At 36.8% G+C, this 24132-nt stretch overlaps 1 protein-coding gene across 5 annotated transcripts in view; it reads left to right on the top strand.

Annotated features, from left to right (window-relative positions):
- The window catches only part of Tank (TRAF family member associated NFKB activator), a 73439-nt gene that overhangs the window by 16030 nt on the left and 33277 nt on the right, over positions 1-24132 (top strand). For all 5 annotated transcript variants that reach the window (XM_052182562.1, XM_052182565.1, XM_052182563.1 and 2 more), the window contains one exon: positions 13558-13705. In XM_052182562.1, coding sequence (XP_052038522.1) covers positions 13607-13705 — 99 coding nt within the window. In that variant the 5' untranslated portion in view covers positions 13558-13606. Of the gene's footprint in view, positions 1-13557; positions 13706-24132 lie in introns of those variants that run through there.

Consider the following 24132-nt stretch of genomic DNA (forward strand, 5'->3'; position numbering starts at 1 on the left):
ATCAAACCCCTTTTTCTCACCAAGTTGTCTATGATCATGGTGTTCTATCACAGCAACAGAAACCCTAACTAAGTCAGCTTTTGTATAGTGATTGGCTTGTAACCAATCCTTAAAGCTCTGCTCCACCCGTATGTAACACACCATTATCTTTATCTTGAACTGTTCTGGTAATTTTTACTTCATATTAAATAGTATGTAATTTCTCACCCATTTCCTTTAATCTGCCTGTGCAATCTGACTACAGTGCAGTGTCAACTTGATTATTACCATTAAAATAAGTTTCCTAGCAAAAATGGGAAACTAAAAACAATAGAGTGAAACGGATAGTTTCCTTCAGGGTATAGAACTTTGCTATGTAGGCAAAAGACCCTTTCCATTGAAGCAGGGGATAAAAAGGCATTGTATTTTACTTAATAGCACTCTCCTTGCTACTTCATTTTCCATTTTGTGTGCAGAAATAGTATTAAGCTAAGATTAGTAGAGCAGTTCTCTGCTCTGTATAATTGATGCCCTCACCCTCTCATGTATTTGGATTTAATTCCAGGAGCTTTGGTTTCACATTCTGGACTTGATTTCACACTGTAGGCCAGGCAAGCCTTGCACCTACAATTTTTCTACCTCAACCCTCCTGCTACCTGGGATCGCAAATCTGTACCACAAGGTCCAGGAATAGCAGTAGTTTTAAAGGGACTTTTGGGTTTTTGTTTCTTGTTTTTAAGGGGAATAAATTGGAGGAATAAATATTGCTGATTTTCTCACAGAAAAATATCCTGTACAATGACTTGACTTTTCTTCTCTCAGAGATAAAAGTTTCCATAATGATAGTTTATGTGTCAATAACTTTTACTTACCACTAATACTTCTCCTTTACATACACAGGCAAAAGGATGTTAACAGTGAAAATAGCATCTAACTTTTAAGTTTTTGAATAGGGAATTACTTGAAATTGACTAGACCTTTAAGAAAACTAATAAGAATTCTGTTTTACTTGTTATTTAGCAAGTTAAAAGTACGAGTCCTTAAAAAATTTGCAGTAGAATGGGAAACTGTTTATTGAGTAATGGGCCACATACAGTTAAGTAATTTTGCTACAGACTTGCTTGCTTTCAAGATGGAAATCAAGGACTTCATTCTCAGTATGAAGTACCTGTTCTTTAAAATTGCTTGAAGAATATTAGTTGAGCCAGTCAGCAAATCAGCTGTTGTGATGGGATGGTTTGATAGTTTAAGCGTAATGACTGTTTACTACAGAGCATTTTCTATATCATAATTTCATGACCTCATATATTTGGCCTCCCTGAGTAAGAAATGTTTAACTGGATAATGACATTTCTTAACATTTTAAAGTTATTTCTTTCATATTAAATCTCACAAATTGTATCTACAATTTTCTCACAGAAAAATACCCTGGACAATGACTTGACTTAATTTGTGCTGCTCTTCCCCCATATCGTTGTACTTGGCCTCTTCATGTGACATGCTGAATACAAATATTCTCTGTAGTTTTCTCATCTATGATGTCCCTGATATAATTGACTTATTAGAACTGATTAATATGAACATATAAAATTTCAGGCCCTCACTTCTCTGTCTCCCGATTCTAACATGACCCCTACTGAGACCTCTTAACATGACTCGTGAAGCGGCACATTGCCTGCAATCTCACCATTTGGCAGGCCTAAACAGGAGAATAACAAGTTTAAAAACCAGTTTGAAGCACATGTGGAGTGTTTCTGTCTGTTTCCCTCTTCCCTTCTTTTCTTCTCTTCCCTTCTCTTTCTCACTCTATTCTAACTCCATAAAACCCACAACAGAGTAGTCACTCATGTGCCTAAGTGCAGCTCACTGAGTAATTGCCATACTTATATTTAGCTCAGAGGTAAAAAATCATATACCCAGTTTTCCTCCTGACGTTCTGTTCTCTAATTATATAGTTGAGTCCCTTGCATTTGATAAGGAGTTTTGGAGAAAGAAAGTACAGTAATGTTCCTGATGGTCAGATAGACTATATCTGATAATAGATGTGGCAAACAGACTGAATGTGGAGTAGGCTATACTATCAGGTTTGGCTAAGTACACAGTTCGGTGTTTACATGGCAACAAGATACATCCCTAACACATACATCCTAACACATACATCCCCATGTACTATGGAGAAAACAAGGAAGTGAAGCAAAACTGAAACTCATGGGTGTGAGCCTATAAAATATTTCCTTCTTGGGAGACACATTTCTACCAGGTTCTAACATTTAGAGCATTACTCTGGGAATCTTTAGGTCAGCTGGTATAGATGTCCTATTCTGATAATTTTAGCTAACCAAATTATAGAAAAAAACGCAGAACAAAACTTTTTTACACTGTTGGAACTATATTAAATATTTCTATCAGCTGCATAATTCGAATATAGAAATTGCTTAGTGTGGCATACTATGCGTATATCATATCCATAACTAAAGTTTATGATGTGAAAAGTATGATTAGAAATTGGGTGTTTGCTTCTTATATAGTTCTGGAGGTGATGAATGATCATCAACATCAGGAGTGATGGTTCTTTCCCATTTTCTTTTGAGTAAGGCAAACATGAAAGGTCTGCCTAACCAAACTGAGAGTAGAAAGTGTCTTATTTATGTATGTGCACTGTTACTGATTTTTCTGGGGTTTGTTCCTGATACTAAAATTAGAAGAACTATAGTTGAGATACAGAAAATATAAGATGTTTCTTTCTTTTTTTAAAAAAAGAAGATTTATTATATTTATATGTAAACAAAGAATATAGAAAAATATTAAAAAAAAAAGAAAAGAAAAAAGAATTACATATCACTTTAGGGTAGATATGCTGGAATTTCTACCATTTGGCCTGTGGTTCTTCAGTCTGGTGGAAGTAGATTATTGGAGACACAAAATTGTTTTGCATCAATATCCCAAGTCTTAATGAGCTCCTAAAGCACCACAACTTTCTCCAGGCTTTTACTGCCTATGTCCAGGATTTTGACTTTGATAGCAGCATAATACTGGTCCCAGAGAAAACAGACTTACATTATTATGTCTGAAAATAGGAAAAGTTTATTTTAAAAGATTAGGAGCCTGGGAAGCTAAAGAAAAGTGATGGCAAATCTGGTGGCTTGGGTTACTAATAAGACCCTGGGCTACATAACAAGGCCTTGTCATCTAGAAAAGTAAAATAAAACAAGAAAGGAGGGGGAGGGGAAGATCAGCCAAGCATGGTAGCATATGCCATTAATCTCAGCACTCAAGAGGCAGAGACAGGTGAATCTCTGAGTTGAGGCCAACCTGACCTTCTAGGACAGCCAGGAACCACCCTATCCCCAAATTAAAAAATCAAAACAAAACACGGGACTAAATTAGCAGCAAAGAACTAAAAATTGTGTTTTCACATCTGAGACTTATGTTCATCCAATACTTCCATTTTCTAGTTCTGTGACCTTAGCTAACTTAACACACACTTTTGAAGTTGGGTTTTCTTATCCTCAAAGTACCAGAATATGTGTAAGGCAGGTGGTTTGTATAAAGCATCTGGCAAATATATGTCTGACTCCATCCTAGTCCTTGTAGTCTTCCATGAGGAATAGGAAACCACTGGGGCAGCCCAACATTTCTTGTGCTATTGTCTCATGTTTAGAGGACTGCTTTTTACTTCCTTCATTGTTGCAATGCAAATCAAAGAACTTAAATTGCCCTGGCCCATGGCTGTATATCTCTCAGGATTTTTGAAGACATGTCATTGGGTCACGTCTTTAATTATCTGTAGACAGTTTGAAATGTCAATAGGATTTGGGATGATTATGTATTGATAAGAGAAACATCAAGTAAGAAGGGTCATTGTTGCTTGGTCAAAGAAGGTCTGATGTTATACTCAACTTTCTCTGAAAGAATGCCATTATAATGAAAATGTTTGTTTATATTCTGAAAAGTGATAGAAATTTCAGAAATGTAGTGTTGTTCTTTGGCTGTTCAGCCAAAGCATCAAAATACTTTTTTTTCTTTTAAAGAGAAAGTCTAATGTAGCTGGGTGGTAGTGGTGCACATCTTTTATCCCAGTACTTGGGAGGCAGAGGCAAAAAGATCTCTGAGATTGAAGCCAGCCTACTCTACAGACTGAGTTCCAGGACAGCAAGGGATGCATAAAGAAAACCTGTCTTGAGAAACCAGAGAGAAAGAAAGAGAAAGTCTACATTAGCAACTACTGTTTTTGTTTCCATCTTCAGGAACAGTTCAAAGAGCAGATCATGTATGGAGGTATGTTTTACATATTCCTGCTATAACATGGCCCATGACAGTGATTTAAAATGTGTGACATTTTCTCCTTATACAGAATTAGCATCTAATAAGACTTGTATACAATTTGCTGATATTTGTTGCTTGATGGTCCTAATGTATTTATCAGAAGTAAATTATGTTATAACCACCAACATTTTAAAATGGGCAGATGACTGAGGCCCGTGGAAAGGTCCATATAGAGATATCTAAACTTATGAATTCTGTTAGAGACAGTATGTTTTATGAAAGTTGTCTACACTCAGTTTTATATCATTTAATTTTTTTCAGAGACAAATAGAATCTATATAGAAGACCAAATTTGTAGTCAACTCATCCTTCCCTACAGTGGGATGGCACAAAAATAATGCTAAAATTTATTAGATCTGAATCTTCATATTTAAGAGAAACTGGTATGACCTTAAATAAAAGAGTGAAAACTTGGATAATTGTGGCATAGGTGGAAATCTGAAAAATTGCCAAACTACCCAATGATTTGGGGTACATGGGGCTAAAGCAGGTTAGCTCCTTTGCTTCTTCCTATTTATCGATTTAATATTCTCAAGGCTAAATGCTGCTTATCAGGAATATTCATCAGTTGTAATGAGAGTAAGCTACACAGTATAAAAATATTGAATCTAGATTTAAATGTATATAATACATTTAAAGTCACACCCTAAACATCTTGGGATTAAGTGGAAATAGAGATTTGGAGAGCTCTGAAACCTTATTTACTTTCTCATTGGCATTCTCACAATTACTTCTAATAAGACAAGTTGTGACTTGCAACCATTTGCCCAAGAGCCTCTAGATGTCCTCAGGGAAATTAACACTGAGGTATGAGGAGCTATGCCAGTGGTTAAGAGCATGCAGGTTATGGCTTTATAATTACAAGGACTTTGCTTCTTCCTATTTATCGATTTAATATTCTCAAGGCTAAATGCTGCTCAGCAGTTTTAAACTTGTGATTTAAAGAAAAAAAATGGGCCTTTTGTGAAAAGCTTTATCCTGAAATTTCACTCTCTATAGAAGACTCCCTTTATAGTCAGTCCTCCTTCCTTTTGTTCTGGCGCAGTGACTCAGGGTGCTAGAAGGGAGGCTAATCTGCTGACTACTAAGATTTTAAGTATTAATTTAGAAACAGATTTTCCCTTTGTTAATGTTGTACAGCCTATCACATTTTGTATATTGTTCTCTTACATTTGAAGAATCTTTAAAAGATTACTGAAAAATATTTTTCAAAGATTTCATGGTAAGTACTTAAGAGGATACAAACTACTTCTCTGAAAAAAAAAAAAAACATTATTAGCCATACTTTATTGTCATAAATTTGGCAGATTAGAAAAGAGATTTTTTTTCTTGGTTTGGAGACAGGGTTTCTCTGTATAGCCCTGGCTGTCCTGGAACTCACTCTGTAGACCAGGCTGGTGTCGAATAAGTGGAAATCCGAGAGCCTCTGCCTCAGCCTCTGCTTGGATTAAAGGCATGAGCCACCAATGCCCAGCTAGAAAAGAGATTTTTAAAAGACATGCATTCTTCTGTGAGCAAGAGGCTTGTTGAGCAAGCACATGGACCTGCTCTAGGTCTCTAGAACCCATGTAAGAAGGCCCAGCCGGGCCCAGCATGCTTGCTTTCAGGAGGGTTGCTAGTGCTTACCAGCTGAAACTGTGAATATCAAGTACAGTGCAGAGGGAATGAGGCAGAGACCAATCAAGCATCTTCCTCCAGCCTACACAAGGCCACCTGCACATGCACATACACTCACATACAAAAGAAGTCAAGCACCTGCCAGAGATATATGTTTCCTGTTGTTTAACTGTATGTAAAGTGTAACAGATCTGTATTACTACCTATTGCATTAATAACCTCTTTTAGAAAATTATGTTACAGTGACAAGTTTTATGCATTTCCTAGTTTTCCTTCTAGCATTTATAGATAAATAAGTGAGCCTATCTTATTTCCTTTTCAAAAATAATTTTTCCCTGCACTTTTCTTGGTAAGAATATTTGAATATTACTGTTCAAAGATACACCAGTGCCAGGAATACAAACAGTGGGAAAACCATATTTAATCTTTATTTTTAATAAATTATCAATTTATTAGCTGTTCTCATTAATTATCTTTTCTAGCATGCTTATTCAAAATTTAATTCAGTGTATTCTCAACCACCCTATCCACCCCCCACCAAACATTCTTCCTCTTACCCTGTGTCTTTCACTACTATTATTTTAATATTCTGGAAAATCATACTGATGGACCATCTGCAACAGAATCATTTTATGCTCTGTGTGGAGTACGTCCTAATACCTCTTTCCTGACTAGTTTAGAATCACAGGTGCTCAAGTTCTGCCTTCTTACCTGTTAATGCATATCAAGTTGGCCATCAAAACTTCTGTCACTTTCACCTTTGAAACGTCTGTGGATCTTTTATTTTCTCTAATTTTACTCCAAGCACTCACTTTCATGTAGAATGTAGCAATAGTTTCTAAAGAATATCCTCACGGGGCTGGTGAGATGGCTCAGCAGTTAAGAGCACTGACTGCTCTTCTTAAGGTCCTGAGTTCAAATCTCAGCAACCACATGGTGACTCACAAACATCCGTAACGAGATCTGATGCTCTCTTCTGGTGTGTCCAAAGACAGCTACAGTGTACTTACATATAATAAATAAATAAATAAAGCTTTAAAAAGAAAAAAAGAATATCCTCACATTATTTCCTTGCTGACATCCACTTGTACCTTCTTTTTCCTTTTTTTTTTTTAAGTATAATTGGGATTTTGTTTTTTTTTTTTTTTATACTTAACTTTTCTTTAGTGTAAAGACTCAGTACTTTACATGAGCTTTGGTGGTAATTCTAAATCAGAGTGCAAGGATATTTCCATGCTTCATGAAATCAGTTCTTTAGCTATCTTAAATGAATGAAGAACATAATAATTTAGCTTCATGTATAGTCTGGGAGACATATAGATACTGCTGAAGATACTTCAGAAATGCCTCTAAGGATGATGGCCTTAGGACTATGGACTTATGTTTCATATGATAAACTATTTTTTGTTTATTCTGTTTGCTTGCTTGCTTGTTGTTTGGAGACAGGGTATTACTATATAGTCCAGGCAGATCTGGACTTACTATATAGCTCAGGCTGGCTTCAAACTTGGGATAGTCCTCCTGCCTCATACTTTTAAGCTGGAATTACAGATGTATAGCATTATAGCAGACCTAAATGATAAATTACATAATAGCTGGATTAATTACTTTTCTTGTCAGTTTAGCCAAAATGTTTGCCAAGCAACTTAAGAGGACAATGACTTATTTTGAGTTACAGTTTAAGACAGATACAGCTATATAGTTAGGGCTGGTAGCAGAAATGTGAGATCCCTGGACACACTAATCCAGTGAGGATGCAAAGAGAGGACAAAGAGTGGGGTCACACTTTCAAACTTCAAGGCCCACACTCACCAAAGTACTATCTGGTGACGGTTCCACTTCCTTCTAAAAGAGCACCAGTTGTCAAGGACCAATCCTTGAAACATAGAGCCTATGAGGACCATTCCACTCTCAAACATCAACAATGACCTTGCTCTTGGGTACTTTAGTTGATGCAGTACATAGACAGTGATAGCCAGCTCCCTTTGTTGGTCCTCTTGGAGCCAAGAACATGAGAAAGTCTTCCTTGTAGAAATATATCTGCACTCTTCTTGAAAACCCTCATTAAACCTTTAGTTGAACAGGGTAAAGGTTAAGTTTTTCAGAGACATTTAATGCTTGCTTGAGTCTTCCCTTAACTGAATATGTTGAAGTTTATGCAGTGAATGCTTTAAGAATAGGTGCCCTAGGGTTTTTGCAGGACCATCATACATGATGACTTGACTATACCATATCTAGAATCTCCACTTTCATACTCTCTGTACTAGACTTTCATAAAGAGAATACTCGAGTCACCAAATATAGCCTATTAGTGCTGTTGCTGTTTCAGAATGAATGTTCTTTCTTTAATCCTGTTCTTCTGAAGTCCTTCTCATCTTTTAGGACTCATTCTGTCATATCCTATATGAAGTTTTCACATTTTTTTCTGATTGAGTTTTTTTTATTTGAACTTTTAGCTTGTCCTTTAGCAGCAAATTCTTCAATTCTAACACAAACATTCATAAAATTCTTCAACCACTGGATGAAATCTTGCAAATAGTTAATTCTTTTTCTAGCCAAATCCCTATCAAAATAGGCTCATACCTTTTATCTAACATTTATCATTAACTTCTTGAGTTGGTTAGTTTTTTTCTTACATGTTCGCCTCACTAAATAATAAGGCTTAATGGGAGAAAAAGTAAGCCCCATGACTATTTTGTCTCCTGAGGGGAACAAAAGCATCATATACAATGTGTTTAGCACTGACCCTGTCTTAAATATTTTACTGAATTGAATATAGCACATCTCTTTTCTTTTAAAAACCTACAGAACAGTGGCTAACCAAGAAAAATGGTTTCTTTTTCGTAAGTCGATTGAACTGTAGTATGTCCAGACATTATGTAGCCACTTACCAACGAACCACTTACAAGCTTATTCGTTCTTGTTCCGCCTCTTCTGGGAGCTTTATGCACACTTATGCCACCTAGCCGAAAATTGACACAAATGAAAAAGACAGTGGTCTGGTAGTTGTGTCCACTTGTCAGTGTCCACAGTATAGTCCCTTCATCAGTACCTGCTAAAATTAGTAGTACTTGTAACTGAAAAGAGGGAGGTGATTGGCCGTGTGGTTTGGATTTAAGCATGCTTACTCAAAATAAAATGTATTTTCCTGGAGAGTAACAATTTTTCCAGAAAAGCACACCAAAATATAATTGATATGTAACTACCCCCAGAGACTTTCCTTTTCCTGTGGTCACTGTCACTAATCTAACACACATTTCTCATCTTGGTTGAATTAAATGTACCATTTATTTTTTTGTATCAAGAAAAACTTAATTCCTCAGCCTGTGTTCTTATTTCAGGAAGTAGTATGCACCCATGTGGGATTTACTTAGCAGTTCCTCTTAATGACATCATGTGATCTCATTCAAAGACCTAAAGAATTGAAAATAGCTCCACGATTTATTTGCATACAAGTGTTTATGATTTCAAAGTTGTCCACCTAGTATTAGATAACTTGTGATGTAGCTGTTTTCCTCAGAGGTTAAAGCCTCTGAGGTTAATCTTGGAAGGAAACTTGGAAGAAAAAGAAAGCACCAGGTTATTTAGGACAAATTACTTACAAGGAGATGAAATAACAGGATTTCTAAGTGAGGTAAAACACTCCATCCTGAAAGAAAACTCCCTATGACAGGAAGTCCTTGAAACTGTCTAGATTCTCTAGTCCCTCTTGTTATAAGAGTATACAAACAGTAGACTGAGGAACTGCCAAATTTATCCACACTCCCACCAGCAATGGAGGTATGCTCCCCTTGCTCTACATCCTCAGAAGAATGTGCTGTCCTTGAGTTTTTGATCTTAGCCATTCAGATGGGTATAAGGTGGAATCTCAGAGTCCTTTTGATTTGCATTTCCCTGATGACTAATGACATTAAATATTTCTTTAAGTGTTTCTTGGCCAGTAGAGATTTGTCTGTTGAGAATTCTGTTTAGCTCTGTACCCTGTTTTTAATTGGGTTGTTTAGGTTGTTGGTGTCAAATATTAGATGGAGTTCAGGGAATCTTGAGGAAGAGTTGGGGAAAGGATTGAGGAGCACAAAGAAGATAGGGAATTCACAGGAAGACCATCAAAGTCAATTAACCTGGACCCCTGAGGGCTCCTAGAGTCTTAGAGGTTTTACCACTGTGAACAGACACCATGGCCAAGGCAACTCTTATCAGAACGACATTTAATTGGGGCTGGCTTACAGGTTCAGATGTTTAATCAATTATCATCCAAGCAGGTATGGCACAGGAGCTGAGTTTAACATCTTGCTCCAAAGGCAAAAAGTAGAAGACTGGTTTTCAGGCAGCTAGGATGAGTCTTCAAGCCCATGCCCACAATGACACACTACCTCCAACAAAGCCACACTTATTCCAACAAGGCCACACCACCTAATAGTGCTATTCCCTGGGTCAAGCATATTCAAACCATCACACTGAACCACCAAAGAGCAAGAATGGACTGGACCTAGGCTCCCTGCACATGTGGAGCAGATGTGAAGCTTGGTATTCATGCAGGTCCCCCAACAACTGGAGCAGGGGCTGTCCATAAATCTGTTGCCTGCCTGTGGATCCCAGTCACCTAACTGGGCTGCCTTTTCTGGCCTCCACTGGAAAGGATATACCTAAGCCCTGCAGTGACTTGATGTGCCAGGGTGGGTGATACCTTGTGGCGGGGGTTCCCCTTCTTTTAGGAGAAGGAAAAGAGGGAATAGGGAAAAGATTTGTATGAGGGTGTACTTCGAGGAGAGGGAGCTGGTATTGGGATGTAAAGGGAATAAATAAATTAGTGAAGAAAAAATAAAAATCAAACAACAACAAAACAAACAGTAGACTGCTTAGAGTCACTTTCAGACTAACCAAGCTTCAATGAAGACTCAGACAAACCCAGCAGCATAGAGGCAGGGACCAGCCAAGAAAGCAGTCTGAAGAAGGGATCAGCTAAGCCACCTGGAAGGGACACCTTCCAACCTGTTGGGCTTGCTTTTGGGTTTTCAGGGCTCTAGATTTCCAGCTTTTGTGAGCTGTCACCCATGCTGGGGTAGCCTTTTGTCTGTTGTCTATTGATGCTGTAATTGTTCAAGTCTTAGTTTAGACAGCCATTTCTAGGAGTTGCAGTCTCCCAGCAGACTTACTGGTTGTCTGACTCTTAGAATCTTTCTTCCCAATCTTTCAAGATGTTATAGATTCTTAGATGCCGGAGATATGTTGTACATATATCCACCAGGGATCCCTGACCATCTGTTACTCTCTGTATCGTATCCACTTGTGGTTTTCTGTGATGGCCTCCATTTGCTGTTGATGAGAAGCTTCTTTGATGAGTATGGTGCCTACAGTTACCTGTGGGTATAAAGATAACATTTAGAATGGAGCTTGGAATTATGCTTGTCTAGTAAAGTGGTAGTAGGTCTCTTCTAAGAGCCATGACTTCACTAATCCAAGGAAGCTGGTTAAGTTTCTAATACTAGTAGTAAGAATGTTAAATGGGCCTTAAGTCCATTTAGAGAGCTACTAGTTTGTTCTAACATATGAGTACCATTATTGCAGTGCTGGTCATTGTTGTGGTTCATAGATGTTATGACATCTATGGTTTTTTTACGTGGACTACAAGAAGTGTTGGTAAGGATGTATAAAAATTGGAACCTCTGTGCATTGCTAGTGGAAATGTAAACTTGCACAGCCATTATGGAAGCAGTTTGGCAGTCCCCGCAAAAATAAAATGTAGATTATCATTTGACCCAGACATTCTCCTCCATAGTGTACTGGAGAAATTACTCAGTAGCTACGAGCACTGACTGTGCTTCCAGAGAACCTGGGTTCTATTTCCAGTACTTCCAGTTCCAAGGAATTCAAAGACTTTTTCTGGGCACTGGGTATGCATATGGTATGCAGATGTACATGCAGGCAAAACACCTATATACATAAAATAATAAATTTAAAAAATGTTAATGCATATACAAAAGTTCATAGTAGCTTTATTCATAGTAGCCTAAAAATAGAAAGAATCTTAATACCCAGCAACTGAGGAACAGATAAACAAAGTGTATATGCATTCTGTGAACATACAACATTTGGAATATATTCTACCATGTAAAAGAAGAAGTTGTTGGTATGTGCTCCAACATGGATGAACCTCAGAAATAGTATTTTATGTGAAATAAGCCACACATTTAAGCCTTATGTTGTGTAATTCCATTTATTTATTCATTTTATGATAATTATGGGTTTAACTAGGGTCCTGGATATGTTAGATTAACACTGTACCACTGATCTATTCCCCAACCTTTATCATTTCATATATATATATATATATATATATATATATATATAAATGCTACAAAGAGACAAATTCATTTAAACTGACCAATTACTTGCTAAGAGATAAATGAGGTGAGGAATTGACATTAGCTTTTAACAGGTTCAGTGTTTCTATCAGGGAAAATAAATATTCACAAAATTGTACCAGTTCTGCCATATAGAAATATATTTTAAATGCCCACATATATATGTGAAAATGTTAGATTTTATTTTATGTGAATTATATTTAAATATGATTTAAATATTTAATGCCCAGACTTTACATAGTGAAAAAGGGGAACAGAGTCCCCCAAAGTTGTCCTCTGACCTCTACATATGTGTTGTGACACATGTGTATGAACACATGCATACAGATACACATAAAATAAGTGTTTTAAAATGTTAATTGAGATTTACAAAGATTTCCCCAAAAGAAACAATGTGTTACCCTTGAAAACCAATAGATATTCGTGTCTTTTCTGTGGCTTTTAGAAATTCTTAAAAAAAAAAAAAAAAGAAAGAAAGAAAGAAAAAGTCTAGGTTGTATTTTTTATGTAACTGCACAGGAAGAGTCAGAATCATTAAGGAGTTCTCTGCACAGTGCCAAGGAATGTATTAGAAATGTTAGGCAAACTGAGATGAGAAAACCAAATTACCTCCTCTGAGAAAATCATCTGCAGTTCAAAAGCAGCAGGGAAGTTAGGAAACTAATAGGTAGTGGAGTTGAGACTGAAGGGATGTGAGTTTTCTTTTCTTTTTTTCTTCTTTTTTTTTTTTTAATGTACAATCCAACAGCAGCTCTCCCTAGATTTTGTTCTAAAATAAGAGCATTTTCACACTTTTTAATTGCTCTGTGATAACAACAGTGTGAATTCCATCCACAAACATTTATTATCTATTTAGTTTTGCTCTAATTTAGTGTAGCAAGAATTCACCTTCTAAGTAGGAGTAACTGTCCATTTAGTAAAGAGAAGTCCCTTCTCATATTACATACTCATGTATATTTCTATACTAAAGTGTTAATAATTAAATGATCTTTTATTTCTCCATTTTTACATGACATTTATAGGTTCCTACCTATTTCCAAAACAGCATTTTTATGAACTGGGCAATGATTTAGGTATTGGAATATTAGGAAAGACTATTTTTACTAAACATTGTAAATTTCATATTTCAAGTCATGATTTCAGGTGAAAATTTTTATAGTTTTGTAAACCTTCATATCACCTGGTGCTCTGTTTATGGACTCTTTTCAGGAAGCAGTTTTTTTAAATGTATAACTTTAATAACTATCTAAGCTGTTGTGATATTTTCCAGAGTTGGCATTCCTACCATCCTTTATAGTAATGCTACAGGACGAAGAGGAATGGATAAAAACATTGGTGAGCAACTCAATAGAGCGTATGAAGCCTTCCGACAGGCATGCATGGATAGAGATTCGGCAGTCAGAGAGCTGCAGCAAAAGGTGTGTGGTTTGAGATTTGAGAATTGATTAATATTCTGGTAAATTGGGGCTGAGAACTGAGAATATTAGATGGTTGGACACTATTTGGAAAACTATAATTATTAAAACAGAAGAGTATAGTAATGAATCAACATTGAGATTTTCCTTACCTTTTAAACAAGTTTGTGTCGTTTGGGAAGGTTTACTTGCTGGGTTCATTTTAAATGATTATGATTAAATAAGACAGAACATTGTTTCTCTCTGTATAGCTTTTAAATATTACTGTAAGAAAGAAATTACTGTAATAAAGGTCATTTTATGATTGAGAGAAATTTATCACTGCTCCTCAGTTTTGCATTGCGTTTTTCTTTTTTGTTTCTTTCTTTTTTTTTAATTGATATTTGGGTAAGAGGAAGATTCAAGTATTAATGTATCCTGGAACTAAATTTGTTGTTATCATCTTCCATTCTTTATGACAGCTAAAATAGAATTGAACATGGTAAGTTATTACAGAGATGTACCAGAAGTTCATAACCAGAGCATTCATGGAAAAAAAGGTGTAGAAAATTCTGTGCTCAGACTTCCTGTGGACTTTCTTCCCTGTGGCTTCACAAATTTTGTCACATGTGTGGGAAACCTAAGGAATTCCACTAAAGGACAGTTATATGGGTTTGTTGTTATTTTTTAATTCAGAGCTGGCCTCATAGATACTATGTCAACCAAAAGTCCAAACTCAGGAAAAGTAGATGTACTATAAGTGTTATTATACTGTCTAAATAAGCTGATATAGCAGTTACCTTACCACATAGGAATGGTTTTAAAGGCCATTTTCCCAAGTAATATCAAAGGACCAATTTTGCAAGTAGGCCTTTATGAAAATAACAGCCAAAGATCTACTAGGAGGAATATTAACTTATCTCTCCACTGACAGTTGGAGATAGGGGACCTTATATTGTTTTCTTTGTCTAAAAATTTTCTTGAGGAGCTAAAGAGATAGCTCGGTTGTTTAAAGTGCTTGCCATGAAACATGAGGACCAGACTTGATTCCCCAGAGCCGATGTCAATGTTGGTTGGGCATATTGATCTGCCTGTAATTCCAGCACTTGAAAGGCAGAGATGGTTGAATCTTCAGAACAAGCCAGATAATCATACCAGTCACATTGCAACCTCTAAGACTCAATTGAGAGACCCTGCCTCAATGAATAAGGTAGAAAGTGATTGAAGAACCTCTCAGCTTCAACCTCAGGCAGCCTCTACAGGTACACACTTGCACATGTGCCCACAAACATGAACATACATGCACATACCACACATTCAGATATGAAGAAAAATGTTATTCCATGAAATTAGAAGTAAAAAAAAATAAAAAGCTAGCCATAAAATCTTTTGTTCTTTCAATAAATACAATAATAAGTCACTACACACTTTCTTCCTTTATATATGATACAGCTACTATTAAACCTTTATGAATATACCTCTCTGAATTCTACAGAAGCTCCTTTATTCTTTGTGAATTTTTTCTTGGTTTGCAAAAGAATATTCTGTTGTTGAGTAAACTAAAGATTCTAAATAAGACTCTAGCTACCTTAGGTAGCTAGAAGGAAGGGGGGTATGATATGACAGGAACTTTAAGTATTATTTAAATGAGAAAGAAATGAAAAACACACAGGTTTTATTCTTTCTACTTTACAGTTAGGTTCATTAAAAGACTTGACAGTTCTATTTGTGTTCCAGGGTAGCTTGGAACTAGGGAAGAAGAGTGTTTAGAGGTTTTTAGATTAAGGCAGAAACCAGAATTTCTCTTATCTTCCAGTTTAATCCAGTTTCTGCCGTGGATAAAGCCTTCACTCACACTAGCATGAATCTCAAAGAAGGAAATGGGAATTTAAGTTAATGTTTGTCAAGTATTCAAGAATGGATAAAGAAAACTCTTTTTTTTTTTAAATTTTAAACACAAGATAACCTGATGAATTTCTTTGATACATTTATTGGAAGTCTGTGTTACTGCACTTTTGATGAAGTTTTGAGGATACTAAAGTGAGTTAAACATTGTTTATACTTTTAGGAACTCTTAAACATTCAAATAAATAATAAAATAGTTATTTCATATTTAATTTAAAAAAACAAAAGAGGAGGCTCAATGGCACTTATCCGACTATTATCAGGTATTATAGAAAAGATCAAGCAGGTAGTGTGTGACCCAGAGAAAAGGCATTTAATTCATTCTTGTGGGTCAGGTCAGTGCACTATGTGTGTGTACCTGTGGCTGTGGCTGTGGCTGCGAGTGTGGCTGTGTGGCTGTGTAAAACAAGAAGTAAGGGAATGTTTGGTACCTTGCATGCTCTATGAGGTGGTCCTGTGAGTCCATTAAAAAGGATGAGGCATTGCAGGAAAAGAGCTGCAAAGATAACAAACTCACTATGAGGAGTATGAATAACTAGTATGTATTGTATCTTTATCCAGTCAAAAGTTACTGAAGAATTGTATACTTTAGAAGTGTTTTGACACTGACAGAAAGCTCAGCAAGCATACTGAACACATGTTACATGTGTTCTATGTGCAAGTAATATAAAAAATATGGCAATTATCTAGTTATAACATAAATTCTAATATGTACATTAATTAAAGATAATAATAATTTGTATAATATATTAAACCTTTATTAACATATATTGGACAATAAGTATATATTCTCATTTATTGCACCTTAACTTAAAAAAAAATAATGAATAACCAGGCGGCAGTAGCACACACCTGTAATCCCAGAACTCTGGGAGGCAGAGGCAGGCAAATTTCTGAGTTCAAGGCCAGCCTAGTGTACAGAGTGAGTTCTAGGACAGCCAGGGCTATACAGAGAAACCCTGTCTCGAAAAAACCAAATCCAAAAAACCAAATAAATAAATAAATAAATAATGAATAGCAGTCCTTATAAGAATTCAAAACAAGAAGTTGAAGTTGCAGTTAAAGGTGAATTAAACAAAAGATCTAAAATTTCTTTAGGAACTAAAATGGAAAGCAAGTGGTACCTGAATGTAGGTCACTTATGAAGATGATTGTAATAGACTCTAGAATGACTACTTTAATGCTGATAATTGAACTCAAGAATGGTGAAGAAGGTAGAGCTTGGATATGGAGAAATAAGATACAAAATTGATTCTATGATTAGGTTTAGACCTGTGGAACATGTGGAGGATCATCTGATGAATAGGAATAAGTTCAGTTCTGTAGGCCTACAAGGAGTTCTGTGTTGGAGACTGGTGGTTTAAATAAGAAGCCCCCCCCCCCAAGCTCATTTATTTGAGTACTTAGTTACCAGGGAGTAGGACTATTTGAAAGGATTAGAAGGATTAAGAGGTGTGACCTTGTTGGCTTTCAGATTACAGTACAGAGACCCATTTATCCTAGCCACACATAGATATTTTTTCTTTTGCCATTCTATTTTTTGACAGTCTTCCTACTACACATGTCTTCTGAAATTTTCAAATCATATTCTTCCCATAGGGCCTTTATGATTGCTATTCCTAAAGTGGTTTTCCTTTATATAGTGGCATGGATTACTTCCTTGCTGCTTTCAGGTCTCTCCTCAGATGTCACTTCCTCAAGGGACTTCTTGAATTAAAAGTAGTCTCTACTACTCTTCGAGCTCTACTTGCTTTTTTCTTATTTTTCAGAAAGATGTATTACTTTCACATTATATCAAGGGTGTGTGTGTGTGTGTGTGTGTGTGTGAGAGTGAGTTTTTTATTGTTCTTGTTTTTACATATTTGTCTACCAACAAAGTGAAGCCCTATGAGGTGTGATAGGGTTAAGACTTTGTTTTATTCAGTACTGAGTCTAGCATACAGGGCAGAAGATATGCGAAGAACAAGAAAGAAGGTAAGAGGAAGACCACCAGTCTTTGCTTTTGGGAATTCAGAGCTTAGGTTAGAAATCAACCAGGAATAGAAAGCAAATAATGTCACAAAGCTGGAAAGAAGAAGACAAAACACATACACATGTGTGTATGCGCGTGCACACACACACACACACAAGTGAAAAAAATGTGGATGTAGAAGAAAGAGGGATTGTCATCTAAGGGTAAAATACTGAAATAGCATTGGTTAAGAAATAAGAAAAAATGCTACATTCAAATTATTTTGAGTTTTTAGTAGTAACAGTTTATATATTTGTTGGTCCCTTTTTCAGCAGCTGAATACAAATTAGTAGATAAGATACAGAGTTAAGTGGTGCTTATACATTAAGATGCTAAATTAAAGGGTTGACAGTAAAAGAAATTTAAGTACCAAAGAAGCAGTGTAACTTATATGCTCTAAGACATGAGCTTAAAACTAGAAAGATGCTTCTAAAAACAAAAGCTGAAGAGTGTCTGAGCTCTTTATAAAGGGAAAGAACAAATTTAGATGTAGAATTTAAGAGTGAAAAGGTTGTATCACCAATTTAGTATATATTGATGGTTAGGATCCCATGTCTTCTCAAGTCATAAAAGCTGGTAGCTAGAATGGGATAAGGAAGCACAACACTTCCTGGAATGATGTCATACTAGTGGGATTTAGAGAAGCTATGTGAAAGAACTAAAGTTGTTGAATATGAAAAAATGACCAAAATATCAGATAGCAACAGTTTTGAAGAGAGACAGTGATATAATTAATTGTCTTTCATTTGATATAAGTAGGTGGTCCAGTACTGACAGTGATCAGCTAGGATAGTACTTTTGTCTTTCTGTTCTCCTATCTCCTACTTCATTGTTCAAGCCTTGTAAGTTCACGCAATATCACACATGTTCATTTGAGAGATTTGTATCCTTGGGAAACAATATAATTGTCCTTATTTTAATGCGTCATCTGCTAATATTGAAATTTATTAGCCATTACATCATCTGTAGTGTAATAAAACAACCATTCTGACACTGGGTCTGACCCTGCTCATTTCTTTTTAAGCTGACTTTCCCTGTAACATTGTTTTCTGGGGAAATATGTATGTGCTGCAGCAGCAGAGCTCAGTCCATGAAACAAACTGTAAAGTCTACAGTGTGGGTTTTCAGCAAGGGGGCAAGGGGACCCAAAGAGCTTGCAAGAAACTCGGAGGGATGCAGTGTGCCTATGGCTGAGATTTCATGGGAGGCAAATGTATGCAAAGACACTGTACAACCATTAACCCATGCTTATAAGCATGTATAAGCAAATACAATGTTTTGATTAACAGATCACCAGGGAGAACAATGGCAAGGAAGTATGGCTAGAAAAATATATGGGAACAGAACAGGCCTAAGTCTTAAGAAATAGCACATTCCCGGATCCTCCCTCTGACTTGGTGTGCCAAGGGTCAGCTTGCTCCCAGGTTTCTCAGTCAAGGCTGTTGTTGGAGACTTTCATATGTGGCCTTTTGTTCTCTAAATTACCAATCCAACTCACTAGTTCCAAGAGAAGAATCAGTAATAAAACAGAACATTTGAATTTTGTAAATTTATAAACTATAAATATTGGGCTATAGAAAATGTCCTACAGTGGACCTCTACTCCTTGTCCTAAGAGTGTTTTCATTATATAATCAGAAGATATTAACCTTTTTGTTTTAAGGAAATATGTAAAATAAAATTTATCTTTTTTTTTTTTTGCTTAGTGTTGATTAAAGAAAAATTCACAAGCTTGCATAAAAAGGAAATAATCTTCTTAATTCAAGAATTGCTCAGGTGCTGTTCCATAAGTTGCTTTTTATATATACACTGATAGGAAAGGTGACTGGTGCGTGATATTTAAAGTCATCCAATTTGCTAAGGAGCTATGTTGAGTAACCAGTAAAGGTAAAGTAAAGGCCACAAATAAGATTAAATTAGGCTTTGATCTTTTTTTAATCACAGATACTCTGCAGTACTTTCTGACAATTAGTATACTAAAATAAGTAATCATTTGTAATGACTAGTACTAACTCATCTGAAGCAAAGAAACACTTTATTATGGGTACTACTTTGTACAGAGTACCTCTATGGGCTACAGATGTAGCTTAGGTGGTAGAATAGTTTACTGTCATAAACAAGGCCCTGGGTTCAATCTCTAGCACTTCATAGACAGGGGGTGATATTATATGCCTGTGATCCCAGCATTTAGGAGGTAGAGGCCAGAAGACTTTCAGGTTATCGTTGGCTACATAGTATGTTTGAAGCAACCTGGACTGAAGACCCTGTTTCCAAATGTAAATATAAAAAGTACTTTCATGGGGTCTGGAGACATAGCTCCGCAGTGGGGATCATTTATTTTTCTTCAGGTGACCTAGGTTCAATTGCCAGAACCCACATAGCAACTTACAGCTTTCTACAGTTCCAGTCTCTGGGAATCTGATATCCTTTCTGACCTCTTCAGGTCCTAGGCGTAAATGTAGTACACATACATATGTGCAGGCAGGACACTCATACACATAAAATAAAACTTAAAATGCTGCTCAAAGTATTTTTATTAAATAAGTATGTGTTTAATACCATTAAAAGCTTTATAACCAAGAAGAAAAATGCTTTAGTGTAAGGTATCAATAACTTCATTATTTAACACTCTACTTCTTTTTCTTTTATTCCTCCATGTATTCTCTGTGTAGAGTAGATACAAAATTTCATTCTATTATTTTCTGTTGAAGCCACTGGTATTAAAGTAATTGCTGGTGGTTTCTGCTTTAAGTCTTGCTTCTATAGACATTGTCAGTTCTGAGCCATAAAATAATTTCCTATTCCCTATAATTAAAAATATCTTCACATTTACTATAATAGTTTAATCTTCAGAAATGTTTTGTTAAAACTTATAAACATCTCTAAATGTCTTGAAAGAGCCAGTGTCCATTTTGAAGCTAGCTTCTATTTACTGCATCCTCCATGAGAAATAAATAGTATTTGTCCTCACTTTTCAACATGAATTTTGTACACATTCAAAGCATGCTGCTGCTCTGCCCCTGCTCTCCATACCCCCAAATTCATGTATGTAATATATATCATCCTACCACAAAGACTTGACATTGTAATGAAAGCTTTAAAAATCTTTTTTAATGGGGACTGGAGAGATGGCTCAGTGGTTAAGAGCACTGATTACTCTTCCAAAGGTCCTGAGTTCAAATCCCAGCAACTACATGGTGGCTCACAACCATCTGTAATGAGATCTGACTCCCTCTTCTGGGGTGTCTGAAGGCAGCTACAGTGTACTTACATATAATAAATATGTAGCATGTAATATGTATTATATATGTAATATCTTTTTTAATATCCAACACAATATTTTTATTGATTATTTGGGATTTTTACATAATCCATCCCATTCACTTCCCAATCCTCTCCCCAACTGGTGACCTTCCCTGCCCCCAGAAAAGAAAAGAGAAAGAAAAAAATACCAAGTCTATTTTGGTTGCCCATATTTTCACAGTAGCATGATCAGACTCCCAGTGGCCAGCCCCTTAAAATTTTAACACTGAGTCTTTCCCCACCACCACCGGAAACCATCAACTGTGAAGGGCTAACTTCAGCATTCCTATCACAATTTTTAAGAGTTCTCTAAAATATCTTCTTCTCTAGACTGTTTCTTTTGGAGAGGTGAGAGAGGGGGGGTGAAGAGGTTGTCACAAAAACCTTCTATGACTCTCATTCTCAGCTGTGAGTTTACAGTAATCAGCACCACTGCAAAAGAACCTTCCTTGCCTTTTACAGTCAGCAGCAGCACAGATCATGGACATTACGTGGTTTCTGGTGACACCATGGACCACAGACATCCACATGGCCTCTAGTGTCAGTACAGACCATGGACATCAACATGGCCCGTAATCTTTGGCCACAGCACAGACCACAGACACCTTCATGTCCTTCAATGGCAGCACAGGCCACAGGCATCAACATAGCTTCAGGTGGCAGCAGAGACCAAGGGCATCCACGTGGCCTTCGGTGGTAACGTGAACCACAGTCATCAACAGAGCTCTCCTTATTCAGTAATGCCATGTTCTTTGTCTGAGGGCATGTTCCTGTATGGCTTCCATACCCTTCATCGCCGGGTCTGTTTTTTGCCATTCTCCTCTGTGTGAGAAGCTCTGCTCCTTCCAGTTTCATATGTCTAGATTTTAAAAGCATCTGCCCATAGGATCTACCATTTTTTCAGTTGTTCAAGAATTCTACAGCCTCTGCAGAGCCCTCCTCTGCCACCGAGCCTCCCTTCAGAGCTTCCATGGTCTCCAAAGCTTCCTGGAGCTGCTCAGCAATCTCTCAGAGGGTGCCAGGGGCCACCACCATCTTTGATCATAGCCATGCATCAGATTTCATCTTCAACAGCAATGACATGCTCCCAGATCACTGGGAGCTCCACACACTCAAGCAGCTACTAGATGGAGGAGATAATGGGGTGGACCCACTCAAAACACTGGATCCTGGCCAAATTGGCCAGATGCTGCTAGTGATTCACGATGCAGGTACAGCACCCATGCTCAGAGCTGCGAAGCACCCCAGCTTTCAAAATCAGGTACAAAGTCTTGCTTAAGTATCTCAATCAGATCTAGTTGAGACTCAAGTTGTATTTCATCCTGTAACACATTTTTTCCAATTGTGAGCCTTAAAAAAACCAAACAAGTTGTATGCTTAAAAAAAATATAATGATGAGGAGGAGCTGGAGAGGTAGGTTAGTAGTTAAGTAGTTGAGAGCACTTGCTGCTCTTTCAGAGGGCCAGAGTTAGCTTCCCAGCACTCACATGGCATCTTACAACCTTCTGTTTCCCCAGTTGCAGATGATCTGATGCCCTCTTCTGGCCCTCGTGACCACCATGCACATGATATACATAATAGATGACAGGCAAAACACCTTTATACATAAAATAAAAATATTTCAAAACTCAATGATAAGATAGACATTGTCGTTCTAGAAGGGATCCATTGGAAACAAAAAGGGGGATAACGGGTCCTAACTAAATTTAAGACCCAGCAGGGCACATGTAAACTTATGAAGCATGAGAATCTTCTTTGAGTCCATGTCTTATCTTTTATACACTCTATGGTGGAAATCGAGCTCTCAAGGCTCTAGATAATCCTGCACACATTTTTTTGTCTACATGGTTCCTGGTTTGGATGACATGCCTTTGATTCTCCCAAACTAAAGTTACACATTGGTCATTTTACCAGTTTGGGGTCTGAGTGGATCTTTTACCCTGACTATTCCACAAAAACATTGCCCTTGGAGAGCACTCTACAGTGATCCCAACTCCATTAACCTAGTGGAGACTTCATTGGTACAGCTCCCACAGTCCTAAGTAGTATGTAGATATTTCTTTGTTACTTGTTATTTAAGAGATCTAACATTTTCAAATAGGTTAATATATACCAGTATTTTATAGTTGCCAGTTTTTGGTCATCCAGCAAAGATTTTTACTTGTGTATTTATTTTTGAAACAAGGCCTCACTATGTAGCCATGGCTGTCCTGGAACTCACTATGTAGACCAGACTGATCTTGAACTCAAAAATCTGTGTGCCTCTGCCTCCCCAATGCTAGGATTAAAAGTGTGCATCACCATACCTGGCTTTTATTTCTAATAGAAGCCTTAAAGGTTGGGGAACAACCTTAAAGGTTGGGGAAGGGTAACCAAAATTAGATTACAAAATGTTTAAATGTTTTAGTCTGGGTTTTCTAGAGTAACACCAATTTATAGAATAAATACACAAAATGGCTTTTAAGCCATGTTGTCTAGCTTATACAACAATGACTACCTATGAACAAGAATCTAGTAAGTTGTTCAGTCCATGAAGCAAGATTCCTCACCTGGCCTTCAGTATACACTAGAATCCTGAATAAGTAGGGTCTAATGCCGGTGAAGGAATGGAGGTAATAGTGAGGCCAGAGGAAGCAGGCAAAGAGCAAAAGCACTGTTTCTCCATGTCCTTACATAGGCCAACAGCAGAAGTGTAGTCCAGATTCAGAGATGGGTGTGTCTTCCTACCTCAAAAGATCTGACTGTTTCAATGTTTGTCTTCCCACCTCATATACCCAGATTAGAAGTGGATCTTCCCACTTCAAATTAAACAAAAATCACTCTCACATACACCCTTCCATTTCCAGGATTAGTTAATTCCAGTATAGTCAAGTTGACAATCAAGAATAGCCATCACAAGTTCACTCCTTGTCAACCTGACACAATCACATCTACTTATTCCATGATTAATTTCCAAATGAAAACAATAACCAGATCATAATTATGCCCAAACACATATAATCACAATATATATTTAACCAGGTCATAATTAATGCAACATGATATACCTATTCCTCAACCAGCCACAAAGGCCTATTGTAAAAGTAGCTTTTATTCTCCTATAGTAATTGTCTGCGAGGCTTATTGCTTCTGTCTCTACCCTAAGCCTAGTCCTAGAAGCTTCTAGCCTACATACAATGTATATGGACCCAGAATGTTTTCAGCCTCTGAGACATACTACAGAATAAGTTCAT

This window comes from Apodemus sylvaticus, chromosome 5 (assembly GCF_947179515.1).
Source record: "Apodemus sylvaticus chromosome 5, mApoSyl1.1, whole genome shotgun sequence".
NCBI lineage: Eukaryota > Metazoa > Chordata > Mammalia > Rodentia > Muridae > Apodemus > Apodemus sylvaticus.